The sequence below is a fragment of the Salmo trutta genome, chromosome 19 (genome assembly GCF_901001165.1).
Source record: "Salmo trutta chromosome 19, fSalTru1.1, whole genome shotgun sequence".
In the NCBI taxonomy this organism is placed as follows: domain Eukaryota; kingdom Metazoa; phylum Chordata; class Actinopteri; order Salmoniformes; family Salmonidae; genus Salmo; species Salmo trutta.
Window position 1 is genome coordinate 37980122 of NC_042975.1, and position 19501 is coordinate 37999622.

Sequence of the window (19501 nt, forward strand, 5' to 3'; positions counted from 1 at the left end):
ATCCCTCTGTCTGATATGAAATGTCAGTGTATGGCTTGTGTCCCTCTGCTGTGCATATTGTACAGAATGTTTTGCTTGTATACATATGAGTTCATGGTGTTCCCTTTCCCTGAAATCACTGAGTTTGCCATCTGCTTCCAGCAGGATATAGAGGAGCCTGCTGCCAACTGATTGTTTGGGCTAGAATCCACTCTGTACCCACACACCCAGTGTCCTTGTAGACCACCTGTTCACCTCACTGCTCAAACTTGTTTATCCCACAAGGCATGTATCATCTTATACAAAGTCTACCTCATCTCGAAGTCTCAAAGTAGAGCATTTGTACTAACCTCTCGTAAGTTTCAATATCAAAGCAGAAGCGCTTGTCTATGGACTCTGTCTTTCTGCGGAAGCAGGATTTAAGCTTCAGCTCTGTGGGGCCCTGGAATAAACCATGACAGCGTGTAGGTAAAAGGAGGGGGAGAGAGGACTAGAGAGAATCTCTACATTAAAGCTTTGGAGAAAGTTATTAAAATAGTAAAAACACAAGTAATACATGAGCGCATGTGCATTTAAATAATTCCATTGAGTCTGATCAAATATCAGAGATGTGACAAATAGTTGTTCAAGTGTCTTATACAGATTATACGACCTATTTTATGACCTACCTGTTTGGTTGCAGGTTTTGGTTCAGCAGGGACCATGACAAACAGCTTGCTGTCTTTGTGATACTTACAGTAGTACTTCACCCATGACACACCCAAGGCCCCTGAGAGAGCAGGGTGATAGTTTATCATGTCAGGTCAGGGCTTATTGAATACAACATGTTGAGAGGAATGTAGCAGGTTTACAAACTGTAGCATGCATACTTACACTTCTCCTGAGAGTACAAGTAGCCCTCAATGACTGGTTGGCTGTGCATTTTACCGATCTGGGTTGGATCCTTCATTCTCTTCATCAGCTCCTCTATCTCCTCACGAGTGCTCTCAAAGTGGTTCCGCGTCTGCAGATCACATCAAAACACACTCAGACTCATGGTCATGTTGGATGGTTATTGGGAAGCCCTATGACAGCTTCCTGGAGTCCTAACTAGACCCATCACTATATATATATATATATATATATTAGTTAAATGAGTATAACTAATATATATATATATATATAGCCTCCAGGTTTAGGCATCATCATTGTTGAGTCTCATTTAACTAATGTTGTCATTACCATCGGTAGCTACTCACATTCTGCAAGCTGAGCTGTAGCTCCTGCTTATAGGGCATGAAGTCCTGAGTCATCTCCACCGTCAGGTTGTTGAGTGTTAGGATACTGTGAAGAAATGCCAGCACCTGTTCATTGAAAACAACACAACATACAACTGATTATTAGTATATTGATAATTATTCATAAATGGTCCTTATATTCTTATAATGGGCAAATAAATTTTATAATACTTGAAGTGTAAGAGTTCACCGCCGTACTACAGTAGCCTTGCGTACCAGACTTCTAGACTCTCATAGCTGTTCAAAGGCTGTTCTTAACACTCACTCATACCGTACTCTAACACTGACCTATTGCTAATCTAGCCATTGGTTCAAATGAGAAATCAAAATCAATGAGATTGTGAGTAATTCTTTCCTAGTGTGCCATGTTAGACTTGGCTGTCTCAATGTGCAATGGTGTTCAGAGGTAATTATGGTTGTTCAGGATGTGTGCCACTGATCACTGTGGCCGTATCATATAATAGGTTACACAGGCAGCATCTGTTTTGTGTGTGTGTGTGTGTGTGTGTGTGTGTGTGTGTGTGTGTGTGTGTGTGTGTGTGTGCATGCAGCAACACAGGGAGGTGTAAACAGGAAGTGTGGACGACGGAGAGGAAGAAAACACTCACAGGCTCCACCACATCAAACTTCTTCCTGTCCTGCACCTGCTGGATCTGGTACACATATTCCACTGACGACTCATAGAAGTTCCGCCTCTCTTTGTCCAGCAGCTCGTCAGCCTTTGGAGGAATGAAATGGTGATTACAAAAGCAGCTTGTTTCCGAATACTCTTAATATTTGTTGTTATTGGCTAAGCTTTAAGAAGGTGAGCTTGAGCCAGTTCAGTTATCCAATTAGGGAGCATTAGAATAAAATATTCACATTTCACAAACAAAACTTTTAATCCCTTCAGAGTTCCATTAAACTCTTTACAGGAAGTCTCTGTTGAGGGATTTCCACCAACCTCCTGCAGATGAGTTTCCTTCTTCTTAGCAGACAAATTCAGATGTTTATCTAACTGAGAGTAATATTTTTCACTCTCTTTCTCAAACTTCTTCCTTCTTTCCTAAAAGACAGACAGAAGTTTATTCAATTAATTACACAATAATTCAACAAAACATTAGAAATGTTTTTCAGTGTGAGACTTCATCATGTGTCAACAAGAATAATAGCAAGATCATAATGGCAACAGTTTGTACATGCACATGTTGCTCCACACAGCCATAACTGGCCTTGATCAGTTGAGATCTGTGTTTCCCAACCCTCTCCTGGGGGACTACAAAACAGTCCACAGTGTTGTTCACACCCTGCACTGTGTTGTTCTTGCCCTGCACACCTGATTCAACTATCAAGGGTCTCTATTTTTGTCTGGCACTAAGTCGGTGCAAATGTCAAAACCCACATTAGCTGGCAATTACAGCATATAAAAACTGGCACTCTGGCATTTTTCAACCCTTGCGCCAGTATCAGCTCGCTTGCACTGAGGTGAAAGGAGTGGCAATATTTGAGGTGTGTCCTTAAAAACTAGCGCAAAAGTGACAATTTCATTCAGCATAAATAGGGAGATTTGACTCACCAAAAGTAGGTCTTAGCGTTAAAGCGTTTGGTTATGTAATATCCATGACGCACAGTGCCCAAATGCTCATGGAACAACAGAAATGTGCTCTTTGTGCCTGTGTACATATCAATGAAGGCAGTTTTTTTCTTCTTCTGCCCAATGCATTCGCCAGTACCCAATACTATCAATAAAAGGTTGGCTCGTGAGACCGCTTTGAAATAAATCTTAATCACCAAAGCTTTAGTAAAAAATAACGTTTGGGAGCAGCAAAACAGTAAGCGGGTATCCCCTTTTTATCTACAATAGGACAGAATAATTTGAGTAATTTTGAAGGCGCACGTCTTTGGTAACTGGACAAGAGGCACTCTTTGGAAATGGGGATGGATACAAGCAAAATGGAGTATGCAGGTAGGCCTACTGTATGTGAATTGTGAATAACGCAAAAGCATGCAAGTAAAAGCCTCACAAGATGACCATTTAGACACCTTTTATGATAGGCTACTTGGCTAATGCATGGCCAGAAAGACAGCAGACACATTGCTGTTTAACCAGCTTTCGTTATAGTAGGGTAAGGGTAGCCTACTGAGGGCTTGGTTTTTAATCTAATGAAAATAACTTAGATGTTTCTAAATACAGCATGTGTGTCACCGTCATATCTCTCATTCCATGATGGGCATATGTACATGTAGCCTACATGAGGCGCATTCACACTGCACTTTCGCCCAGGGCTAAGGGAGATTTTAGCCTGGGGCTGAGCGAGTGTTCACACTTGCACATTCTAAAGTGGGCAAGCACCAACCTTAGCCCAGGGATAGCTGGCCCTGCTCCTGAGCAGGGTTAGCACTGACTTTTCAGGGCTAGCCCAAGAAACATGGTTCCAAAATAGCCCATGTGAAATGGGGTCAAGAACAACGCATATAATTTTCTGGGTAACAATTAAGTACCTTACTGTAATAGAGTTCCATTAAAATGGGCAAAAATAGCTTTTTAGCAACAAAAAAAATAGTTTTCTCAAGCAAGAATTTAGCAAGGACTGTCTCTGGGACCTATCTGAATGGGGAAGGGAAAATTAAAACTAGCTGTTATTGGCAGAGAGGTTTGGAACTCTTTGCTGCTATTGGTCTATTGACCAATTATCAGGATGGTCATATCACCATGGACAGCCAAAATGCCACACCCATGCAAACCTGCTGGTTAGAAGGTCCTGTGTAGATTGTGTTTCCAAACAGCAACTATTAGGAAATAACACTGATCAAATTGATCAAAGGAAAAAATGAATTTTGACTGCATTGGGCCTTTAATAAAATGGACGAGGACACAAATATTCCGTGCCCCCAGCCGAATTGGAGTTGATGACAACGCAAAGGCAGTCAATAACATACACAACTTGAGACAACCGCATGCAGTATTAAGCCTCGATCAAGTTGATTGGCAAATGAATGGTCAAGCCCTCGTCCCACAACTCCCACCTACAACTTATATATTAATCAAAACCCAGCCTTTTCGCGGCACCATCACCTATTGCGCCCATAATTCCTGCTGTGAAATTAGCAAAAATATTTCTGATACATCCCCGGACCTATAGTGCTACCGTCAGTGCTAAGATTTACCATTGCGTTAGTTTGTTAAAATAGAAGGTTTGGGCGTTGAGTATTAGTTGATTAGATAAATCAGGTCTGTTAGTGCAGGGCTATAACAAAAATGTGGGTGTAGATAGTACTGCCAACACGCTTGGAAGGCCTAGCATTTGTTTGAGCTAGCGTCTCAGCTGAGGTCATCTGCAGTTGATTACAGATGCCAAAGCACTACAGTCCACAACCAATGTTGGACTAGACCATAGCTTCCTTGGCAAAAGGAAGAGAGTCACACAAATATTTAGTTGGATAAAGGGAATCTACCACTTCTTGAAAGCAATGACCATGTATTTAGTACAAATGCTGAGACTAATGTGTGTTAGATAGATCTCCAATCTGGACACAGTACATAATTTCAATGTGGATAATTTGGTCATATTTGGTTGAGACGTTGATTAATGAGATTACAAATTATATTCACCCACTCAAAAAGACAGTTGAATTTCCTATGTGTTATCACTATGCTTTCAACTTTCTAAAAGCACAACCAAATTCCCATGGAAAACAATGTCTGATTTTTGGTTTTGTTGTCACCCAAATGTCTATCACTGTGCTTTCAACCATTTAAAAGCACAGCAAAGTTCAAATGGAAATACAATATCAGACATTTTGTTTATTTAGACAACAGATTAATGTGACATCGCTGTGATTCATCTAATAGCAGAACCAAATGACTGGGATTGCAGTTGAGATGACATTAAAAGTACATGGTGCAAGTGATCAATGCCATTTGAGATTCAGCGCAGATTATTATAGCAATGGTGAAGATCTCCACAGACCTATGATGACTTATGAATGTGATCTTGAACAGTTTATATGATTACATAAGACCTTTATAGTTTTAGTAACCTCAACATGTGGCCACAGATGTGTAACTCGTTTTAAGGTAGAATATTACATTCCTTTGTAAGATAGCCTAAATTAAGGAAACTATTTACTGCATTACAAAGGTAATATTAAATTGTGTTTGGTTGACAATGCAACCAAATATCAACATTTAAAGGAGGAGACGTATCTACTGCTTGGATATTTCCATCTGAGCCACTGGCTTAAACACATTCTTTTACTTTTGGTTGAGTTGGAGATGTGAATCCAATATCATTTGTTAACTTGTCGACAAGTTAATAGGCTATTTATTGGATTTCAAAAGTTATATTAAATTGTGTTTGGTTGTCAACACAACCAAATATAAACATTTGAAGGAGATGTATCTTATGCTTGTGTAGTTCCATCTGTGCCACTGACTTTAAATGCACTATAAATAAAGTGTGATTTGAGTTAGTCCTATACTTTCACTTACAGTGAGCTCCAAAAGTATTGGGACAGTGACACATTTTAGTTTTGGCTCTGTACTCCAGCACATTGTACTCCAGCATTGTACTCCAGCACAGCTTTAATTTGAGGGTATTTTCATCCATATCGGGTGAACTGTTTAGAAATTACAGCACTTTTTGTACATAGTCCCCCATTTTGAGGGACCAAAAGTATTGGGACAAATTAACAAGCTTAGTATTTGGTCCCATATTCCTAGCACGCAATGATTAATTACATCAAGGAATGTGGGACCAAACATTAAACTTTCGACTACTTTAATACACATAAGTGAATTTGTCCCAATACTTAATAATTCAATATCACATTAAATTTGAAATCAACCAGAGCTTGAAACCCTAGACTGTTTATTTTAAACAGTTCTGGGTTGAATTCAAACAATTGTTGTTGATGACTTTGTAAAATGCTACATAAGTCTAAATATCATCATTGCTGAAGTATGGCCACATTTCATTTGCTCAGTTTTTATTTATTTTATTTAACTAGGCAAGTCAGGTAAGAACAAATTCTTATTTACAACCCGGACGATGCTGGGCCAATTGTGCGCCGCCCTATAGGACTCCCAATCACAGCCGGTTGATACAGCCTGGAATCGAACCAGGGTCTGCAGTGATACCTCTAACACTGAGATGCAGTGCCTTAGACCACTATACCACTCGGGAGCCCAAACCAACCTGGACTCAGTGGTAGATGTAACATAGTACATTTAAATCCGTTACACTCCAATCAGTATGATATGTTACGTTTTGTATGGTTTGTATTAATTTGTAGATGTCCATCATCAATTTTGTTTGTTATGTTATGAATTCCAATTCGTATGATATGTTATGAATACTAATTTGTTGTGTCTAATGTTAGCTAGGTGGCTAATGCTAACGTTAACTAGGTGCCTAACGTCAGCAAGGCTAGGGGTTAGGGGCTAAGGTTAAGACTTAGGTTAAAGGGTTAAGGTTAGGGTTCGGGGAAGAGTTAGCTAACATGCTAAGTAGTTGCAACTTTGCCAATTAGTTAAAATTCTAAAGTTGTCCGTGATGACATTTGAACACGCAATAACCATAAATGTATTTTCCATGTTGATTCCATGTCACAATACATTGGAAAATTACATTGATTCAACCAGTTTGTGCCCAGTTAGAAGCTCCTTCCTCCAGAACTTGTCTTTCTACATTTATGTAGTCGAACACTAGTGGTGTTACTACAGCATATCTACTGACTTTGGCTATTTATTCACTTAATCTAAAGGCTCAATTCAATCAACCTGCATTGCAGTAGGACCAAGTATAGATAGAACTAGTACATTTGAATAGTCTTTGCAATGGTAAAAAAGTTTAATGTTGATCAACTGGGTCAGTTTATGGTGAGACTGGGTAGGTACAGTAAAAACAAATAAATTGTGTTTGACTGAATGTCTTGCTGAATAAGTAGGTCGGTGTCATGAGCGTCGGGCTGTATTTTCACAACAAGCAAATCTGGAGGAGATGGAGGAAGGGGAAGGGGGCCCGTGTCACCTCAGCAGCACATGAGAGTGTGATTTATATGCACTGCCAAAACTCAGATCCTGTTTATCTCCCATCTAGTTAAAGTGAAAAAGTGCTACATGAGCACATGACGACTGTTCAATGAAAAGTAGGTATACTCAACAATCCAATCCAGCAACCAATAATTGTAAAATGTAAATACTGAAGTATCCACCCCACTAAATATTATAAATAAATTAATATAAAGCTAAATATGAACTCACCTTTGTCACTCCTATTTGCTCCTTGCGAAACTTCTCCAGTGGCTTGATAAGCAGATCACAAGCATTCTGAACCTGAACGAGGAAAAAACATGAAACATCGAGTGTTCTGTTGGCCATTTGGCAAAAGCATGCCATGCATTACATTACAAACATGCACGATTAGTTATGATAAGAAATTGGATGAAAAAGGGAACCATGCAATTAGAAGCCTAGAAATGAACAGGGAATTATCTTGCACTCCAGCAGGTGTTGCTCTTCTTCCCCTCAAAAAGAGAATGAACTGTAATTATAGAGCAGCTGTGTTTTTTTTTTAAATCCTTAAAGCATCCAGAAAGCCCAGTATAACAGGATCTGCTGCTTTTCACTGCACACTGATAATGCAGGGTCATGACATCATTATTTATATAGCACAGGCCCAAAGGAGGACAAGACCAGAGACAGAGTTCACCCCAGGAAGCAAGTTCCAGTTGGGGTTTCTCTTATTTCCACCTCTGGTTGTACGAGGGTCAAAAAGGTGCTGCTGATAACCCACCAGCATCATCCTGTCATCCTCCACTTCCTGTAGGAGACCAGCAAACTCCTGGAAAGACTCCGCTGTAGACAAAGAGAAAGATAGATATTAGGTTACATATCATAACTAGGACACACATGTGCATAACTACATATTCTTTAACCTTGGACACTGTTTTGACAAAAAGGTAATGTGTTATCAAGATATTCTAGCTGTGTGCTGGTGTCACAATATATTTATAGTATGTCTTGTAATGTCACATTACATTATGGTGTGGCCTGTGTTATGTAACTGTATAGTGAATATATTTGGCAGAGTTCTTGTTTCATTATTATATAGTGTAATTAATGGGGTAAACATTTTCCCTAGAAGATGACAGGTTCATATGCACTGAACAAGGGAGGAAGTGAAATCAATAAAGGCTTTGTGCCATCACCAACAACAAAAAAAGAACTTCCTAAATTCAATGAAGTCAATTACACTGAAACTTTGAGAAACATTAAGAAATCTATTGCCAACCTGTCAATGCTGGGGAGAAAAGTAATAAGGCTGACTAGACTAGAGCCATATAGAGATATGCAGAATATGGCTTTCAGGCTGACCAATACAGTAAGTCTATGTATGTCAAAGTACTATATGAACTTACCAATGTTCATCTCATCATCTGTCAGAGAATCACCAATGAAGTCGAACTGGAACACACTGAGTGTCTGGGAGAACTTCTGCACTGCCATTGAATAACCTTCATAAAACACACATTACACTTTATTGACACAATCAACATAATAACAGTAGCACTTTACATTTAGATATAAAAGGATAAAGGGTGTAATTAGGACATTATCAATTTAATTGTGATATTTATTTTGGTGATTGCCAAACATGGGGCTTATATGTGATTGAACTGTTGTCATTACAGTTCAGCCATAAATAAATAAGCACAGTAGTTGGAGAACAACTAAAGAGAAAATATATGTTTGAGGAAGTCATGCTGCCTGGAATAATAACAATAAGGAGGCCCACCTACTTCCTCTTAGACAACTCTTGGTTTGGGTTAACTCAGGACTATTGTCAAAGTTAGAGACAGGTACTGGTTGGTTCCCATGACTAGCCCAGACAGGCAGCATGAGAACACATCAGAAAGTTTCTGGTTGCTGAATTTCACTATCAGAAATACAAATAATATACTTAAGCAAGAAGGCACGAGGGGCTGTGGTATATTGCCAATATACCACTGCTAAGGACTGTTCTTATGCACGACACACCACGGAGTGGTAGGACACAGTCCTTAGCCGTGGTATATTGGCCATATAATCACAAACCCCTGAGGTGGCTTATTGCTATTATAAACTGGTTACCAACGTAATTAGAGCAGTAAAAATAAATGTTGTCATACCCATGGTATACAGTCTGATATACCACGGCTTTCAGCCAATCAGGATTCAACGCTCGAACCACCCAGTTTATAAATGATCTATTTTCAGCATTCTAATGAATGAAGACAGTCATTACATTAGCATAGGTGTGTCAAATTCCTTTTACCTCAGGGGTGTGCCAATGAAGAGGCAGAAAATATCAGACAGACTAGTCCAACAATAACATAGCCCATCCTTTCAGTCAAAGGCAATTCTGTAATTAGGGTTTTCAATTTTTTATAGAAAGTCAACCTCCTCACTTCAGTGATGAAAAAAATAAACTATATACTATACTAGAGGACTTGTGTTTGCACCCAGATGGGTGTTAGGCTTATGATTTATATCATCAGGGGGGAACTCTTATTCCAGCCCCTTATACCTCGACAACAAAAACTCTCTTCAAGTGACTCCCAGTTATCACCAAGACAGAATAAGTGACATATCCTATACTCAGCAGCACTGCATCTCTCCTTACAATGATAGTTTCTGTTTTCGAGATAAAAAGCATGACTTTTGTGAATTGGGCTTAAGAATGGAATCTCGGTGGGTCAAACAATGCAAATACTGTTCTAGTAAATTTGGTCCTATATCAACAAAGGCAGCGGTACTCATGGAGAACATCCAAGAGCTGACGTTTGGGATTAGCACAGTGATACTTTGGTGACACACTGAGGCTAGCTTTCAGTATACCATTGGCCCAGTCTGTCAACCCATCTTCCAGTCATCCCTCAACTCTCCCTCTCTCACACACACACACGACTGGAAAACATCTCATATCATCCACATCCCGAAAAAGCCATGCCCAAGGAACACAATGACTACCAACCAGTGGCCCTGACCTTTCATTTCGGTGATTAGCAAGCTGGACAGTCAAGAAACTGTATGAATGTAGGTCCATTATAATTTCTACAGTTTCAATTTGGTTTTAAAGTATATTTAGTTTGTGTGTGTGTCCCCCATCCCCACCTGCATCACTGCGTGGTAGAACAGTGTCATTGTACAGGCAAAAGCCAGTGTGACAAGTCTGCTGAAAACTGCCTGAAAAGATTATCAGCAACCCCACCAACAAAACTTTTCTGGACAGCTACCACACAAATATGCGGAGGATGGCAAACAAAATAGCAGAGGACTCCTCCCATACGCTAAACTCAGAGTTTGTGCTCCTGCCGTCCAGGAAGCGCTACAAACTTCCCTGATGCAAATTAACTAGGTACAAAAACGAATTTGTGCTACACCCACTGACCCTTATGAACAAATAAGGACACTAGGGGCTGACTCACTCATTCAGGAACGTGCAATAATGAAAAGTGATAAGCGAAATGTAACTGTGTAAAATAATCATGGAATCATTGTCATTGAAATTATAGGGTTGTGCAATAACATTATGTGCAATGCTCAGGGACCTTGGACAGTAAGGGGATGTGCTATATTGAGTATATGAGGGGAGGGGCACAGCTATGTAATGTGGAAGGGATGGGTAAGAATCCTTAAGCTGCACTTTATATGATCTGCAAAGGCAGCATTTTCTCCTTATATGTAGAGTAAAATATCACATGGCAGTGGTTTTGGTGGAGGAGAAAACAGGAAGGAAAAGAGACAGGACCATGGCACGGATAAGGCACAGCACGACAGCAATGAAAAAACGTTGTTTATGCTACAGGTTCATGTTGCTTATGCAGTTCCGTCCAACAAGGAATCACTGAGGAATGCCAATGTTCACTTACGCTTGCTTAGCATGTGGTTTGGGTTTGGTTATTGACTGTGCAAACATCAGGTCATATTTTTTGTATGACTGAAACAAACATTTAAGCCTACCTAAATTGCTCTGTGGATTTTGACTGACTTTATGAAGCACAGTAAAAGTGTCACATGCGCAAGTCAGCATGGGATGAGTCACACATACCAGAGTTCACCAGAGTTAAGTTACACTATAGCTGTAGGTTGTCTGTCTATTAGGTCATGTTTTTTACATGTTATGTTAGTTACATAATTGATAGTCTGCCGTCACAGCCCACTGTCATCCACTAATTATTTATCAAGAAAAGTAACATGTTAGTTAGGCTGATAAACTGGTTGAAATTGTTAGCTTGTCATTCAGCTGCTAGACAAATACTGAACCTGTGTTAGTGTAAAATGTTGTTAAATCAAAATTGAACAGTAATCAATACCAATACAGTCATATTAGGTCACTGTTTGGCACACAATGAATTGGCAATGTTTTTCCATTGATGATGTTATGGATCTGTTCACACATGTATTTTTACAGGAATCCATCAGGAGCTCCAACAGATTATAAACTGTCTGGTTCGAGCCCCGAATGCTGATTGGCTGACAGCCGTGGTACATCAGACCATATACCACGGGTATGGCAAAAACATTTATTTTTACTGCTCGAATTACGTTGGTAACCAGTTTATAAAAGCATTAAGGCACCTGAAGGGTTGTGATATATGGCCAATATTCAAGGCTAAGGGCTGTATCCATGCAGGCATTCCGCGTTGCGTCGTGGGGTATATAAGCACAGCCCTTAGCCTGGTATATTGGCCATACTACACCCCCTCGTGCTTATTGCTTCATTATATCATATCAAAACAGGCTTTGTTTTTTGGAAACAATTGCTCAACTAATTTGTATGTTGGCTGTGTCTAAACAATGCAGGTTCCTCTTCTTCTAAATACTACATAGAAAACATTAAAACCCCACAAACAGTCTATATAGAAAGTAGTAAAAAGGGTGAAGAAAGAGAGAAGCTTACCCTTGATTGCATTGATTACACTGTTGCCGTCTTTGATTACATCTTTGAGAAATTTGCTTGTTCTTTCCAATTCTAATTCATAGCATTTTAGTCTTTCTCTAAAATCCGGACTGTCCTCATAGCAGTCGCTGAACTCAAGAGGAGGATGCCCCATTGCTTATTTTTGGAATGATGTACAGTAGCCTAGATGTTGAAGTTAGAAATCGGAATCAGTGCAGGACATTGTTGATAACATTTCCAGATTGAGATTTGAGTAGCCCACTTCTCCAGATATGAATGCTGTCGAATCCTTGGACCCGTGGCACACAGTGACTCTTCTTTGGTTCCTTGACGCATTAATTCATTAGGTAAACAATGTTAGCTGATTCTTGTTACAATGTATTTTCGTGTCTATCTGGGTCCGTGTTGCCAAGGACCTCCTCCTTTCACACCCATAGTATAATTTTTAAAGGGACAACTACACCAAATATTTTCCATATTGTCATATTTTACTTGTAGTTCTTGTCTCTTACTTCATGTCAATTTGACAAGTCAAGACAATAGACTTTGATCCCCGAACCCCACTTAGCGCAGTGCCAATGCTCTTGAAAATTGCAAGGCAAACCCCTCCATATTGGCATCAAACATCCCATTATTTACATCAGTCACTGTTTATACTAGTATTGCATTCTAACCGGAATATATTCTTTAGAAATTTAGAAATTTCTGGAGATCATGCAAACATAAAAGTGTGTCTCGTTTCTGTACGTTTTTTCTCTCCAGCATGTAGCAAGTTATCCAGCCACGTGACATCATGGTCAAAGCATGACGTCTCATATCCGTCTGGAGAGAGAAAATGGCGGAAGTGGATGAGTTAAGTAAACCTATGGTAAGAATAAAGTACATAATATAACTACCGGTATGCTTGTACAACATTGCATGAATTCTTTAAAATCTTGTTTTTCATATTATACATGAACGTTCTATTAAGCGTTTCTGATACCAATTTTAAATACAGATAGCTAGTAAGGGAATTTCAACATGGGTGTTCAAGTTAGCTAGCTAGCTAATTGTTAGATATTGTAGTTAAGCTAACGTCAGGTAAACGCGTCAACACAGAGAGAGCGAGAGAGACAAGCACTCCAATGAAAGTCGGTGTTCGTTTCTGAAAGGTCACTGTCCATGCAAAAGTACTAAATGGCTTCCAAAATCTGAGGGAGAACTATAGTAACTGTAACGTTAGCTGTCTAATGTTCGCTAACTGTATAACTACCGTTACAGTAAATATATTTGCGCTAGCTAACAAAATGTAATAAGACTGCAGTGAATTATCATGACGAAAGCCAAGAATCGGTTGTTGTCATTATTGAGAAACAAGTATTTTTATGTGTAACATTATGTGTTTAGGGTGTCAGGTAGCCTAGTGGTTAGAGCGTTCGGCCAGTAACCTAAAGGTTTCTGGATCGAATCCCCGAGCTGACAAGGTAGAAATCTGTCGTTCTGCCCCTGAGCAAGGCAGTTAACCCACTGTTCCCCGGGCGCCGAAGGCGTGGATGTCGATTAAGGCAGCCCCCGCACCTTAAATTCGGAAGACACACTTCATTTGAATGCATTCAGTGGTACAACCCGCTTTCCTTTTCCTTTTATTATCTCCAGTTTGCAGGTCTGTCAGATGTATCCATATCAGGAGACATCCCTGTTGAGGGGGAGATCAATGTGCCTGTTGGAACCCCCAGTCATGATGATGAACACTCCACGCTGGATGAACCTGTCAAAGACACCATAGTAAAATTTCCCTCTTCATTCCATACTGTGCACACTTCCATCTTAAATGACCCCTTTTTAATTTGGCTTACATTATGTTAAAGGCCCAGTGCAGTCAAAAAATAGATTTTCATATGTTTTATATATATTTCCACACTATGAGCGTCTGCCTGGTGTCTGCCTGGTGAAATCACCAGGTGGTAAATTACTGTAGTTAACAGACCAATAAGAAAGACAGTTGTAAACCTCTGTCAATAACCGCTAGTTTTCAGTTTTCCCCTCCCCATTCAGACCCCTCCCAGACTGTCCTAGCAAAATTCTTGCATGAGAAATTGGTATTTTTATCAAGAAGCTATTGTTGTTTCATTTTGACCATTCCAGTTGAAATCCATCACTATGACCATGTTTCCATCCACAGTTTTTAATGCGAGTAAAGTCGTACCGTATATTTAAAAAAAATCACTACAGATGTGATGGAAACAGGTAGATTTGGTACATTTAAAAAAAAAAATCCCAACAGATCGTTTGTTTGTTCGACATGGTGGGATCTTTTTGTGTCTGTAAAATTAATTATGTGAGAAGTGGAGGTGGTGGAAATGCCTTTATGCGCAAATATTGATATAATAACCATCATATCGAGGTAAACTTGATATGTTGTGTGGTCCTCCCACTATGACTCAGGAAAACCATGCAGTTTATTAGGCTACATATTAAATAAGTTATTGAGAACGTCACAGGGTGGTGAAAGTGCACAGTAATCTTGATGCTCCTTTCCAATAAATATCGAGGGTCTTGTTCTGGTGACATGATGATTGATGCTTGACTACCGTTTGACAAATAAAAATATTCCTTATGCATAATGATCTCATCATGTAGACTAGCCTACCTGCACTGTATCTGTGAGCTGTTGGCAAGAGTGCACATGCCAAGACCAGAGTAGGCACATTTGCTATTTAACACAACAGTTTTCGTAAACAACTATGAGTAGAGTTTTGTCACTTTAGATTTTTCTTCGGTACATGATAACTTAAGAGTACATTTTTGTGTGCACTATGTCATCATGCACTGACTTTTATCCACAACAAGTCAGTTTGGTGGGAAAATGCACATATTTTCTTTATACAGATTTTTGAATATTCATATGACAATCTGTTGCCAATTGAATGGAAACCTAGCTAGTAATGTACTTAATTGTCACCCAGAAATTATTTGATATTGGGATAGAAACGGCTGCATTGGACCTTTAAAACCTCTTCTAAAATCCCTCTCATGTCTCATTTACAGTTACGAGATCTGAAAGCAGTGGGGAAAAAGTTTGTTCATGTGATGTATCCTAAGAAGAGTTCAGCGCTACTGAGAGACTGTGAGTACTATATACTTTGAAAGATGAATTAATCTTTTATACTAACACAATAAATTGGTATTACATCATATGACCTAGCTGTATTTTACTTTGTGATATCTATCCAACACGTACAAGAATAACAGTATGTATATAACAAACATGATTTAAACTGACATTTGTAATAGTACCTAGGAAAATGTGACAAACTAAATGTGCCAGGTGTTTGGTCATCACTACTTAACATAGCCACAAAGTCATTATTATGGCTAAACCCCGCCTATTTCAATAATTTCTCTTTTTCAAATCTGATTTTAAATCTAACCTTAACTCCATTGCTAACCTTATGCCTAACTTTAAATTAAGACCAAAAAGCTTATTTGTTTTCATAAATGTTTACGATATAGACAATTTTGACTTTGTGGCAGTGTTAACTAGTGAAAACCCAGGTGTTCTAGTAATATTATTTTAACTTCCTCCTGTACTACCTAGACAAATGTGACAATGGTAATTGTGTTTGATGTTCTAGGAAGATTGTGTTAACTTCCTCCTCTTTTCCAGGGGACTTGTGGGGCCCCTTATTGCTCTGTGTGACACTGGCTCTGTGAGTATTCGTGTTTCAATGTAGTAGCAGAATATGACTGACACTCTTTTAAAGGGGCAATCTGCAGTTGCTGCATCCATTTTTGGACTTATAAATGAATCATATGTACCCATTTTATTGTTGAAGAATATAACTTAGAAATGCCTCATGAGCTTAGTTCAACTGTCATACCCCATCAGAACCCAAAATGTAAGCTTGTTTTACTCCAATGTTTGTAAACAAAGTAAATGTAAGCAAACACTATATAGCCTCAAAATATGGTTAAAACGATAATTTTGATGTAATGGATGGTCTTTGTATCCATAGCCCTGTATATGAATTTGAGAGTGGTTGCTTTTCTCCAGCCCCATCCCTTTAGCTTTTTACCAAAACGGGGGCAGGTAAAATTCTTTATTATTGTTTCAAGTGCTGATTGCCATTTAAGAATGAAAGACGACTGGAGAAGGATGCGCTATGGATTTATAATGTTTCTTTCCTGTTTTCAGGATGCTGCAGGGGGGTTCAGTTGACAGTAAGGAAGATGGAGGGCCCCAGTTTGCAGAGGTGTTTGTGATCATCTGGTTTGGATCTGTCATCATCACACTGAACTCAAAGCTGCTGGGAGGCACCATGTACGTATCCATAATTTACATCTGCCCAACTTTCTAGCCAGCTTTTAATCATTATAGTCAAATTAATCAATTTAAAAAAAAAAAAAAATGCTTTTGAACATGCAAGTACTGTAATATGATTAGTTCCTTAAGTGGTGAATTTTATTTATTAATTGAAAACTTAGAAATATTTGCATTTAAAATTCCTGTTTTTCTTTCCTCTAGATCTTTTTTCCAGAGCCTGTGTGTGCTAGGCTACTGCATCATGCCTCTGACTGTGGCAATGGTTGTCTGTAGGCTGGTGCTGCTGGGTGGGTCTGGGATGGTCAGCTTCATCGTCCGACTAATTGTGGTCACAGCATCATTCAGTTGGTCCACGTTTGGTAAGGAAAGTCCTTTTCATAAGGAGACAACTATATTACACGTCTTTTTGCAGTCATACTGACTTACAGTAGGTGGAGCTGTTGCATAAAGATTAAACTTGTTCAAGTGTTCCTCACAACGTTAGTACTACATTTTAATAGATTATACAGTCTGATCTTTATTATAACCTGGGTTGTTTGAGCCCTGAATGCTAATTGTCTGAAAGCCGTGGTATATCAGACTGTATACCATGGGTTTGACAAAACATGTATTTTTACTGATCTACGTTGTTAACCAGTTTATAATAGCAATAAGGCTCCTCGAGGCTTTGTGATATATGGCCAATATACCACGGCTAAGGGCTGTGTCCAAGCAACCCTTAGCCGTTGTATATTGGCCGTAAAACACACCTCCTTATTGCTTAATCATAAAACAAGTCACTGATAACATGTAACTGAATGTATGTATATTATTTTCCCCCAGCCTCTACAGCTTTCTTAGCAGATAGCCAGCCTTCTAATCGCAAAGCTTTGGTGGTGTATCCCGTCTTCCTCTTTTACTTCGTTATTGGATGGATGATTCTCACGTTCTCACCGTCTGCGTAACAGTGGACTTGTCTCTAAACTGAACTTAACACAATCCTTTTGGAATAGAAGGATACAAATCAACACCATGTAATTTGTGGAAGATGAGGACCATGATGTGTTGGGGGTACTCTTGGTGTAAAATGTTGTGCATTTTCCTTTGGTGCCACAAGGAAAATAGTGAGATTTGACCAAAGTGCACAGTGCTTTGCCTCTCTCTTTTTTTGTTTCCATTATTGCTAAGCTCAGCTAAGAAATACATTGGAGTACAATGCATACAAAAGAGTCAGTGATGCTTTTCTGATATCCTTACAGGGACTATCTGCTTGATTAAACAGGCTCTCTGTGTCTTACATGAAGAGATGACTTCTTACTAGTACACTAGCAGGAGTAAAGGGGACCATGAGATCTATATTCTATGTGACATGGTCCATTTACCTATATCACTGACTAATATGTGATGCCAGTGTGTATGTAAACTGTACACTGCCTTACTATAGCCTGCTGCATATGCCCCATTTTCAACATTTCTTAGGTTTCTGTTTTATTTAGATTATTTACAAGAGTATTCTCATTTAGAAGTTAAGATTTAATTATCCAGGGATAGTAAGTGGCAGTGTTGCTCAATTTTCATATGAGCAACAATTAAAATTATGTACAGTAGGTGGCTGTAGTTAACATTTTCTTGGGAAAGTTGTGTTATTATATATTTATAAATGCCCTGTTCTCTCTCAGTAATTTAATATAATCCTATTTAAACAGAAATGTGAAAATAAACTGTAATTCTCCAAAATCTAAATAATTTTTATTTGGTTCTATAATTGTTTTTATTTGGTTCTGTAATATGGTGCAAAATCAGTTTTTCTGTTCAGATGCCAGTCAAGAGCTCTGTGTAGCATGAATCACAAGGTGAATGTAAGAGTATGGTGGTGGGCTGCCACTACGTTGAGACATTAACACACCTTAAGTACAGTCATCAAATGTATTGTACATGGGGGTAATCGCTCTGCCATTTACCACTTACAATTGGCCATTGGTCCTTGTGGTTAGCTGTTACGTAAAATACCTATCCAGGTGTGCTAAGATCGGGCATGTGTCAGGAAAGCCTGGGCAGAGGAACAGGCCCATTTAAAGGCGAGTTTAGACTCATAACTACTCAATATTACTTGTAGTTCAGTCAGTCACCATTTGCCCATGATGCATCACGGTTTTAATGCTCTCGAACACGGCCACTGATCACATCTGGTGTGCATCGTGAATTTTAAACATCTATGAGCAGACAAAGGTTAGTAAGCAAAAGTAAGTTTATGTTGAAAAACTGACAAGAGGCATCACGCAGAGGGATTCCTGGCTTGAAGATATTGGGCTTTAGTGGTAAGTTTTAGTGGTAAGCCGGAAGTAGTTTACAAGTAAAGCCGGAAGAGGCACATATGCATCTGCTGTCGGACAACTTCTGCTGTTTCTAGGAAACGCGTCAGTGGCAGACATGGCATTCGCCTTTGTTATTGCCAATGAGGTGGATGGTATTGAAATTCCACTTCTACACAAAGCTGAACAGCATGGTCCAAGGAATGAATATCCTGATAAAGAAATTAGACACCAGCCCAAGCTCTAACATTCACAATACTTGTTTTGTATCTGTGATGGTTTTCTCAAAATATAACCAGGAATTGAGTGCATAGGCTACTAGAATGAGAACATATGTGTTTTTGCATTATAATGGATATGATCTATTCTTTGTCATTATTTTATGCCCTTGTACCTTCCTCATTATTTGTGATTGTGCAACATGGAATTGTAACAGATGTGATTAAATATGGTCCACAAAGATTCTTACTGTATGGTAATTATTGCATGTCAGCATCAATACAGCCTGCAGTGTATTTATTTAATTCTCAACCTTTAGTAAGTATTTAAAGAACACAGTTGTATTTAATCACATGAGGGACAAAACACACTGTCGAGAAAATGATTAGACTGTACATGTACATCACTTCACATAAGTTAATGGGTAAACAATATGAAAAGCAGTCAAATGCACTTGGTATTGACCCCACAACTGGTGTCTGGGGTAGTTTCTCATTAAGGGATGGT

The 19501-nt window shown here is 39.0% G+C and overlaps 2 protein-coding genes across 3 annotated transcripts in view; one reads left to right on the top strand and one right to left on the bottom strand.

Moving 5' to 3' along the window:
- LOC115154541 (oligophrenin-1) overlaps window positions 1–12607 on the bottom strand; it is a 38444-nt gene extending 25837 nt beyond the window's left edge. Inside the window, exons 1-10 of one of the 2 annotated variants that reach the window (XM_029700850.1) lie at window positions 12182–12606; window positions 8658–8753; window positions 8033–8094; window positions 7501–7572; window positions 2200–2301; window positions 1865–1975; window positions 1218–1322; window positions 853–982; window positions 648–748; window positions 330–421 (exon numbers count right to left, since the gene is read on the bottom strand). In XM_029700850.1, the coding sequence (XP_029556710.1) occupies window positions 330–421; window positions 648–748; window positions 853–982; window positions 1218–1322; window positions 1865–1975; window positions 2200–2301; window positions 7501–7572; window positions 8033–8094; window positions 8658–8753; window positions 12182–12335 (1025 nt within the window). In that variant the 5' untranslated portion in view covers window positions 12336–12606. Of the gene's footprint in view, window positions 1–329; window positions 422–647; window positions 749–852; window positions 983–1217; window positions 1323–1864; window positions 1976–2199; window positions 2302–7500; window positions 7573–8032; window positions 8095–8657; window positions 8754–12181 lie in introns of both variants that reach the window. The other variant, XM_029700849.1, reaches the window with a different exon arrangement.
- Window positions 12608–12947: 340 nt separating this feature from the next.
- LOC115154543 (protein YIPF6) lies at window positions 12948–19237 on the top strand. The gene is made up of 7 exons (XM_029700851.1): window positions 12948–13049; window positions 13817–13945; window positions 15209–15287; window positions 15828–15870; window positions 16356–16481; window positions 16686–16843; window positions 17307–19237. The coding sequence occupies exons 1-7, from the start codon at window positions 13017–13019 to the stop codon at window positions 17426–17428; spliced, it is 690 nt and encodes a 229-aa protein (XP_029556711.1). The 5' UTR covers window positions 12948–13016; the 3' UTR covers window positions 17429–19237.
- Window positions 19238–19501: the final 264 nt, after the last annotated feature.